At 50.1% G+C, this 10,310-nt stretch overlaps 1 protein-coding gene across 1 annotated transcript in view; it reads left to right on the top strand.

Annotated features, from left to right (window-relative positions):
- The first annotated feature begins 9,154 nt into the window (after positions 1-9,154).
- LOC105982183 (hemoglobin subunit zeta-like) overlaps positions 9,155-10,310 on the top strand; it is a 1,440-nt gene continuing 284 nt past the window's right edge. The window contains exons 1-2 of the mRNA XM_013011701.1: positions 9,155-9,249; positions 9,937-10,141. Coding sequence (XP_012867155.1) covers positions 9,155-9,249; positions 9,937-10,141 — 300 coding nt within the window. The remainder of the gene's footprint in view (positions 9,250-9,936; positions 10,142-10,310) is intronic.

The following is a 10,310-nucleotide window of genomic DNA, read 5'->3' as shown; positions in this document are numbered from 1 at the left end:
TTCAGCCCAAGCAGCAAACGCACAACCGCCTGCGCGCAGTAAAACCGCGCGGGCAGGGCCCGAGGCCGCCGCGCAGCCGCGGAGGTGCTCGCCAGCGTGCGGACGCCCAGCGCCTGACTGGAGAACGGGAGAGGCGGGAAGGCGGCTGGGGCACAGCGCCCCGCGCAGCACCCGGCCCTGGGTTCGAGTCTCAGCACCACCTCCGCAGAAATGCGGGAAGGGGCCGTGGCTCCGGTGGTAGAGCGCCCGGGCCCAGAGCTCGAGCCCAAGTAGACACACACCTGGAGGGCGAGTGCAGAGCAGCACAGCGCACAGGCTGAGCGCTTGGAGGGTCCTGGGTTCGAATCCGAGGCCCCTGCGTGCTAGACAGGCCCTCTACTGTCGAGCCGCGCCCCCCGTCTTAATGTCCAGAAACTCCTAGAAGAAATCAGTGTTTTCTATGGGGTGCTTGCTTGCCAGTGTCTGAATTGCTCTCCTCCTGGCTCCTTGTCTAGTGGGGACACATCCCTTCAGTCTGTTGCAGATTTTGACCGTCTTTATCCCTGTGCATTCTCCCACACTTCCCAGCAGTGTCCCCGCAACAGAAGTGAGAGGGCCAAGGGCGGGGTCGAGTGTCCAGGCCCTGCATGCAAGCCCCAGACTGGCAGAAAAGAACCAAAGCAAGGAAGTGAGAAAGGGAGGAGGGAGAGAGAGAGAGAAAGAGGAAGGAAGGAAGGAGAGAGGAGAGAGAGAAAGAAGGAAAGAAAGGGAAAGGAAGAAAGCAAGGAAGAGAAAGAAAAGAAATTAAGGAAGGAAGGGAAAGAAAAGAGAGAGAGAGGAAGGAAGGAAGAGAAAGAGGGCTGGGAAGGTGGCTCAGTGGTACAGTGTTTGCCTTGCGTGAGGCCCTGGGTTCAATTCCTCAGCACCATATAAGCAGAAAAAGCCAGAAGTGGCGCTGTGGCTCAAGTGGTAGAGCGCTCACCTTGAGCTGAAGAGCTGAGGGACAGCACCCAGGCCCAGAGTTCAGGCCCCATGACTGGCAAAAGAGAGAGAGAGAAAGAAAGAGAGAGCTGAAAAGCTGAGGGACAGCACCCAGGCTCAGAGTTTGAGCCCCACGACTGACAGAAAAGGAAAGGAAAGGAATTGGGGTGAAGAAAGAGGAGGAGAGGTTGGGAGGAAATCAGTCCCTGGAGAATGGCCAGTCATGTGGGGTGGCCTTCCAGCAGAGGCATTGGGGGTCTGTAATGCCCAGACATGAGGACAAACTGTGACTCAAGCTCCACTTCTCTGGCTCCCCTTGCCACCAGGGCGTTCTGAGGGTACCCCAGCTAAAGAGCAGCCTCCGGGCTGCCCTGACACCTTACAGGCCTGACACCTGCCAGTAACCCTCCCGGGAGGGCTCACAGTTCACTTTTCTGACTGTGGGGTATGAATGTGTGGAGGTGCATGAGTGTCGTGTGTGTGCTGGTACTGGGGCTTAAACTCAGAGCCTGGGCACTATCCCTTAAGATGCTCTACCACATCAGCCAAAGTTCCTCTTCTGGCATTTTGCTGATTAATTGGAAATAAGAGTCTCACAGACTTTTCTGCCCAGGCTGGCTTTGAACCTCAATCCTCAAATACCAGCCCCCTGAGTAACTAGGGTTATACGTGTGAACCACTGGTGCCTGGCTCTGACTATGTAATAGAAATAAGCATTAGAAATGGTGCAAACCATGGGAAGGTGGTTAGCTCTCATGCTCAGAGACCCATGGGGCTCAGTACCTGCCTTGGAGACTCCCAGAGCCACCCTCAGTGCCACCACCTCAGACCCAACCCTGTCCACATCTCTGGCTGCTCATGTTCACACCCTGGTCTGAGGGTCTGCAGGCTGCGCTGTGCACCTGTTTCCCCACCAGTAGCAGAATTTAGACTCAAAGTGCAGTGCTAGCTCTATGCTCTTTCTAGGCTCTCACCGTGTCTCCTGGACAGAGGAGTAGCAGAAGACTATCAACTAACTGCTGCACCCAGCAGGAACGTCCTCAGACTCCTCTCCTAACACCCCACACCCCTAAATCCTGATTTCAAATGAAAATAACTTGGTTTATTAAATGATGTTTTTAAGAAAGTGGACTTTTGGAAACATGCTTCCGTCCTGCCTAGCAATCCCTTGGGTGGGTCAGAAACTGCTTGGGCGCTGGGCCTATCAGTCCTGTCACTTGGAGGGCCAAAGGACTGAGAGCTGGGCCTTATCAGTCCTGTCAGTTGGAGGACCAGAGGACTGGGTGGGGTGCACAGACCCTATCTAGGACTGGCTTCCCTCCAGAGGTCTGTCCCTCCAGAGAGAAGTAAGGAGAATAATCTTAATTCTCCATACCTTGAGCTCCAATGGCAACAGATGATTCTTCCTCCTGCCAATATGTGGCCTAAGGTTAACATTTCTCACAAAGGTTGAAGCAGTGAGGCTGGAACTTAAAAAGTTAGCATTTGGGGGCTGGGAAGGTGGTTCAGCGGTAGAGTGCTTGCCTTGCAAGCATGAGGCCCTGGGTTCGATTCCTCAGCACCACATAAACAGAAAAAGCCGAAGTGGTGCTGTGGCTCCAGTGGTAGAACGCTAGCCTTGAGCTGAAGAGCTGAGGGACAGCGCCCAGGCCCAAAGTTCAGGCCCCATGACCGGCAAAAAATATAATAAATAAAGTTAGCGTTTGGGCTGGAAATGTGGCTTGGTAGTAGAGTGCTTCAGCATGCATGAAGCCCTGGGTTTTATTCCTCAGTACCACATACACAGAAAAAGCTGGAAGTAAAGCTGTGGCTCAAGTGGTTGAGTGCTAGCCTTGAGCCAAAGAAGCTCAGGGACAGAGCCCAGACCCTGAGTTCAAGTCCCAGGACTGGTTTTTAAAAAAAAGTTGGGTCTGGGGATTTAACTCAACAGAAGAGCATCTGCCTGGCAAGCACAAGGCCCTGAGTTAAGTCCTAAGCTCTGGGAAAAAAAAAAAAAAGCTTAGAGTTCCCACAGTTCCTCACCCATGGGCTCAAAATGGACCTGGAGCTTGGAATTTTGCCCAGAGACCTGCACAGACTCAAGATCCTTCTGTCAGAGATACCAAGCCTGGTCCAAGCCCAGATGGCATCTAGCCCACACCACCAAACCATCAGGCTAATTCCTTGTGGACACAAGCCAGAAGCCAGTGGCTCATGCCTATAATCCTAGGTAGTCAGGTGGCTGAGACCTGAGGATTGAAGTTTGGAGCCAGCCTGCCAAGAATGTCCATGAGACTCTTTTTTCCAATTACCCAACAAAAAGCTAGATGTGGAACTATGGCTCAAGTGGTAGGGCACTAACCTTGAGCAAAGAAGCTCAGGCTAGCACCAAGGCCCTGATTTCAAATTTTTCAACACACACACACACACACACACACACACACACACACACACACACACAGACACTGATAGCTCATATCTATAATCCTAGCTAGTCGGGAGGCTGAGATCTGAAGACTGTGGTTCAAAACCAGCCCAGGCAGGAAAGTCTGTGAAATTGTTATCTCTAATTATCAAAAAGCCAGAAGTAGAGCTATGGCTCAAGCGGTAGAACACTAGCCTTGTGCAAAAAACTCAGAGACAGTGTGCAAGCTCTATGTTCAAGCCCCATGACTGACAGAAAAGAAGAAAGAGAAGTAAGGAGGGAAGGAATAAGAAAGAGAAAGAAAGAAAGGAATAAGATGGGGCTGGGAAGGTGGCTCAGTGGTAGAGCGCTTGCCTTGCATGCATGAGGCCCTGGGTTCGATTCGCCAGCACCACATAAGCAAAAAGAAAAAGAAAAAAATGCCAGAAGTGGCGCTGTGGCTCAAGTGGTAGAGCGCTAGCCTTGAGCTGAAGAGCTGAGGGACAGCACCCAGGCCCAGAGTTTAGGCCCCATGACCGGACCCAAAAAAAAGAGAAAGGAAGGAAGGAAGGAAGAAAGGAAGGAAGGGAAGGAGGGAGGGAAAGAGAAAAAAGAAGGAAAGAAGAAAAAGGAAGGAAGAAAGGAAGGAAAGGCAGGAGGGAGGGAAGGAGGAAGATAGATCATGGACATAGTTCATAATCTCCTTGGACCTCCATTTCCTTATCTTTACAAATCCAATGGCAATAAAACAAACCCTCCTTCACAGAAGAGCCACAGGTGCAGCATGGAGAGGCTTGATGCTGTGCTCAGAACTTAGGAACCCCTGATAGACAGTGGAATCACACCACACCAATGGTCCAGTGTAAACTATTGCCGAGTGCACGGAACAGTGAAACAAAGCTGTCTTTTTCATCTTGGCTTATAGGCACACATTTTAACCTGTGTGGGCACATGCATGGGTGTGTGAGCCAATACCGGGACTTGAACTCAGATCCTCACATTCTTGTTTGGCTATTTTTGCCTAAAGCTGAAAAAAGTGCCCAACAGCATTTTCATACTAAAAATAAGCAGGCCAGGTACCAGTGGTTCATACCTGTTATCCCAGCTACTCAGAGGCTGAGATCTGAGGATCAAGGCTCAAAGCCAGGGGGCTGGGAAGGTGGCTCAGTGGTAGAGTACTTCCCTCGTACCACATAAGCAGAAAAACCCGGAAGTGGCACTGTGGCTCAAGTGCTAGAGTGTTAGCCTTGAGCTGAAGAGCAGAGGGACAGTGCCCAGGCCCAGAGTTCAGACCCTACAATCAACAAAAACAAAAAAAGTGGTTCAAAGCCAGCTCAGGCAGGAAAGTCCCTGAAGCTTTTATCTCCAATTGACCACCATAGCAGCCAGAAGTAGAGCTGTGACTCAAGCGGTAGAGCGTCAGCTTTGAGCACAAAGCTAACAGACAGCACCCAGGCGCTGAGATCAAGCCTCAGGACCATCACAAATAAATAATGAATAACCTAAGTAACAGTATTGTACAACCACTGCCCCAGTCTAGTCCCAGGTCATTTCCATCCCCTGAAAGGAAATCCCCTTGCTCAGTACTTACTTCCCCTCTTCCTACTCTCCAGCCTTGACAACTATAGCTATGCTCTTCGGGATAGGTCATGCACATGAAGTCATATAACATATTGCCTTTGTGTTTAGCTTTTTTTCCCCTTGATCACTGTGGATTTTATTTATTTTTGTTGTTATTGTAGAATTGATATACAGAGGGGTTACAATTACATGAGTACAGTTCTTTTTTTGGGGGGGGGTCCTGTTGTGGGACCTGAACTCTGGGCCTGGGCGCTGTCCCTCAGCTCTTCAGCTCAAGGCTAGCGCTCTACCACTTGAGCCACAGCGCCACTTCCGGCTTTTTTCTTTTGGTTTATGTGGTGCTGAGGAATCGAACCCAGGGCCTCAGGCATGCAAGGCAAGCACTCTACTGCTGAGCCATCTTCCCAGCCCCTACAGTTCTTTTTTTAACTATTATTGTGTTTTCAAGGTTCACTATCTTGTTGAAAGGGTGATATTGACCAAAAAACGCTGTATTTTTAAACTATTTTGTTGAGTGGCAACGCCTTGGTACAACTACTTAAAAATAACAAAAATTTTCAAAAAAACCTTCTGAGGGAATATAGGACACTATGTGAAAGGAAACATACTTACTACCTGACATATATAAAACCATTGTATGTCACCTCTAAAACAATAAAGTAAATTAGGAAGAAAAAATATTTTGTGTTTATTTTTTCTTTTGGTGTTTGTTTCCCAAATGACATAGCAGTTATGAACTTATAAAACCCTGTGCAAATGTATAGTAATATATACATGCTGATGTTTATATATTTATACGTTTATATATTTGTATAAATATACACTTATACCTTCAGTATTAGCCAAGTTTAATTAATATTTGATGTCTTAATTCAATAAACCAGTTAACAAAGAAGAAGGAAGAGGAGGACGAGGACGAGGAGGAGGAGGAGGAGAAAGAGAGAAGGAGGAAGAGGAGGAGGAGGAGGAGGAAGAAGAGGAAGAATTATTCTAATTAGAAAAGAACATCGGGCTTGGAATATGGCTCAGTGGTAGAATGCTCACCTTGCATGCATGAAGCCCTGGGTTCAATTCCTCAGTACATAAACAGAAAAGCCAGAAGTGGTGGTGTGGCTCAAGAGGTAGAGCACTAGCCTTGAGCACAGAGAGGCTCAGGGACAGAGCCCAGGCTCTGAGTTCAAGCCCCAGGACTGGCAAAAAAGAAAAAAAAAAGAACATTATCAGATAACACCAGACTATCTTCCACAGTAGCTGACTAAGTCACATTTCTTCTAGGAACATTTGCGTTTTCCTGGCCCTACAAACTGCAAAACATCTGCTAGGGTAGGTCTCCTGATCTTTCATTTTAGCCCTTGTGGTGGACGTGCTATGGCTTCTCCTAGGGCTTTAATTTGTATTCTCCTTCTTTTTGGTGCTACGGACTGAACCCAAGACCTCACTTGTGTTAAGTATGTATTCTACCACTGAGCTGCACTCAGCCCCATTTTGGATAAGTTATCAGATATGATTATTGAATGTTTTCTCTCCTATGGGAATGACTTATGTTAAAGCTGCCACCATCAAGACATTCTGGTTGTGGTGAAGGATTGACTACAGACCAATGGGACAGAGTGCAACCAGGCAGTGTGCTGCACACCTTTGATTCTAGCACTCAGAAGGCAAAGACAGAAATACCATGAATTTGAGACCAGCCTCAGGTACATTGTAAGAATCTGTCTCAAAAATTAAAAATTCTGGCTGGGTCCTGGGGGCTCACACCTGTAATCCTAGCTACTCAGTAGGCTGAGATCTGAGGATAGCAGTTCAAAGCCAGCGCAGGCAGGAAAGTCTGTGAGACTCTTATCTCCAATTAACCACTAGAAAACCAGAAGTGGAGTTTCCAGTACCACAATCAAAGTGGTAGAGGACTAGCCTTGTGCAAAAAGCTCAGTGGCAGCACCCAGGCTGGCATAAAACAAAAACCAACGCTGGGCACTGCTGGCTCATACCTGTAATCCTAGCTATTCAGGAGGCTGAGATCTGAGGATAGCAGTTCAAAGCCAATCCAGGCAGGAAAGTCTGTGAGACTCTTATCTCCAATAAACCACTAGAAAACCAGAAGTGGCGCTGTGGCTCAAGCCATGCTCACCTTGAGCTGAAGAGCTGAGGGACAGCGCCCAGGCCCAGAGTTCAAGCCCTATAACCAAAAAAAAAAAAATCTTAGCCAGCCCCTGGTGGCTCATACTTGTAACCCAAGCTATTCAGGTAGCTGAGACTAAAGAGCAAAATTTGAGGGCAGCCCAGTAAAGAAAGTCTGTGAAATTCCCCTCCAAAATAACCAGCAAAAAGCTAGGCTGGGCTAGGCGCCAGTGGCTCATGCCTGGAATCCTAGTTACGCAGGAGGCTGAGATCTGAGGATCACAGTTCAAAGCCAGCCCGAGCAGGAAAGTCCATGAGACTCTTATCTCCAATAAACCACTCAGAAAACTGGAAATGGGCTGGGGAGGTGGCTCAGTGGTAGAGCGCTTGTCTTGCATGCCTGAGGCCCTGGGTTCGATTCCTCAGCAAAAAGAAAAAAGCCGGAAGTGGCGCTGTGGCTCAAATGGTAGAGTTCTAGCCATGAGCTGAAGAGCTGAGGGACAGCGCCCAGGCCCAGAGTCCAGGCCCCACGACCGGACCAAAAAAAAATTAAATTAATAAAAAAATAAATAAAAAAGAAAAAAAGAAAACTGGAAGTGGCACTGTGGCAGGAGTGGTAGAGCTCTAGCCTTGAGCTGAAAAGCTGAGGGACAGCACCAAAGCCCAGAGCTGAGGGACAGCACCAAAGCCCAGAGTTCAAGCCTCATGACAAACAGACACACCAAAAAGGTAGGCTTGGGGCTTGGCTCAAGTGATAGAGCACCAGCCAATCAAGCAAACTGTTAGTAAGCTCAAAACTCTGAGTTCAAACTTTGATTCTGGAAAAAAGAGAGAGGGAAGGAGGGGAAAGAGAGAGACACCACAATTTAAAAATGAGCAAAATACCCAACTATATATTTCACTAAGATATATGAATGACAAAAAGCACATGGCAAGAGCCTCCACTTCCTTAATGTTCAGGGAAATGCAGTTTGAAGTAAAAAGCTCATATTAGTACACATCTGCAAAAAAAGCTAAAATGCAAAAATGCTGACAAAGACGATGAGATACAAAATGGTAAAACTACCAGAAAATGATTTGATAACTCCTTATAACAAAGTTAAATGTGCACCTGTGCGCGCACATGCATGTGTTGGCACTGAAGCCTGAACTCAGGGCCTCTTACTCTCACTTGGCTTTTTCCACTCTAAGGATAGTGTTCAACCATTTGAAACACACCTTCACTTCTGGCTTTTTAGTAGTTAACTAGAAATAAGAGTCTCATGGACTTTTATTCCCTGGCTTTAAACCGGGATCCTAAGATCTCAGCCTCTGTTGGGTGCTAGTGGCTCTCTCCTGTAATCCTAGCTACTCAGGAGGTTGAGATCTGAGGATCGCAGTTCGAAGCCATCCTGGTCAGGAAAGTCCATGAGACTCTTATCTCCAATTAACCACCAGAAAACGGGAAGTGGAGCTGTGGATCAAAGTGGTAGAACACTAGCCGTCAGTGAAAAAGCTCAGGGACAGCAGCCAGGCTTGAGTTCAAGCCTCACAACTCACAATATATATAAAATAAAATGAAGTGACGATTTGTTTCATAAGACAATGGCCGGTATGGAGGGCTGCTGCAGCCCCAACCCTAATTCATGGATTGCAATATCAATCCTAAATCTCTTTGGCTGACCTGCCACCTGCTTCTGATGGTCAGGGTGGACCTAATGCTGGGGATACAGCATTTTTTTTTGGAAGGAACCCAAGAATCAGAGACAGACAAGTGGATGGCACAGGCGGCATGGTACAGTATAGAGCTGGACTTCAAACAGAGTAATGAACTCCTAGGATGGTTGGGCCCCTATCTGTCCTGGATTGTGTCAGACTACGGCCAACACCCCTCTAAGGCCAAGGGGCAGGCAACAGTGATAGCCTTCAGCCCAAGTCCCACCAGGCCCGGACTCCTATTGTCCCTAGGTCTGATAACAAACCGCACCCTGGTGGCCCCCTCGCTGCCCCCAGTCAGTGGCCACAGCTCGTCAGGGTCTCTGTTCTGTGTATATAAGAGACCCTGGAAATGAATCCCAGCAGGCTAGTCTTGAGAGCACTTAGCTTCTGCACAGCCACCCCACCACCACCACCATGTCTCTGATCAACAGTGAAAGGGCCATCGTCAAGTCCATTTGGGACAAGATCTCCTCACAGGCTGATGCCATTGGCGCCGAAACTCTGGAGAGGTGAGCACCAAACGGGATAGCCTGAGTAAGCAGGTCAAAGGCCAGGGAAAGGGCTGGTTAGGTGGAGAGGGTAACAAGGTGTGGGGAGGAACAGTCCGGAGGGACGATGAGGAAGTGGTGAGGAGGGTCTCACACAGAAGGGCCCAGGAGGGCTGGGATGTGGCTCAGTGGTAGAGTGCTTGCCTCGCATGCATGAATCCCCGGGCCAAGGGTCTGGACAAACCTGTCCAGTGGACAGACAGACAGATGGATGAAAGGATGTGGGCAGTGGATGGATGAAGGGATGGTGGGCAGTGGACAGACAGATGGATGAAGGGATGGTGGGCAGTGGAAGGGGAGGCCAAGCCCACGTGAGCCTGGGGCAATAGGAAACCCCAGCGGGTCGTGTCTTAATGGAGCTTAGCTAGGCCTGAACGCCGGGCCTGGGCGGCCCTCAGCTCTTCAGCTCACGGCTGGGCTTCACCCGCTTGAGCCTCGCTTCCACTTTCTGGCGGTTTCTTGGAGATCAGAGCCTCACAGGCTTTCCTGCCTGGGCGGGCCTCGAACCGCGGTCCGAGTGGCCGGGATGGCAGCGTGAGCCTCGGCGCCCGGCTCGCCTTCGTTTTAAGCACCACCGAGGCGTCTTTCTCCTGGAAGCCCCGCGTCCGCGCCCCTCGCGCGGACCCTCACCCTTCCCTCCGCACGCAGGCTCTTCTGCAGCTACCCGCAGACCAAGACCTACTTCCCGCACTTCGACCTGCACCCGGGGTCCCCGCAGCTGCGCGCGCACGGAGCCAAGGTGCTGGCCGCCGTGGGCGAGGCCGTCCAGCACATCGACCGCATGCCGAGCGCGCTGACCAAGCTGAGCGAGCTGCACGCCTACATCCTGCGCGTGGACCCGGTCAACTTCAAGGTGGGCGGGGCCGGCGGGGCGGGGCCTGGAGGGATGAATGAAGCCTGTGGGCGGGGCCGGCGGGGCGGGGCCTGGAGGATGAATGAAGGCCGGTGGGCGGGGCCGGCGGGGCCTGGAGGGATGAATGAAGCCTGTGGGCGGGGCCGGCGGGGCGGCTCAAGTGGTAGAG

The sequence above is a fragment of the Dipodomys ordii genome, unplaced genomic scaffold (assembly GCF_000151885.1).
Source record: "Dipodomys ordii isolate 6190 unplaced genomic scaffold, Dord_2.0 Scaffold14, whole genome shotgun sequence".
NCBI classification, from domain to species: Eukaryota; Metazoa; Chordata; class Mammalia; order Rodentia; family Heteromyidae; genus Dipodomys; species Dipodomys ordii.
This window is presented reverse-complemented; position numbering and strand designations above follow the sequence as displayed.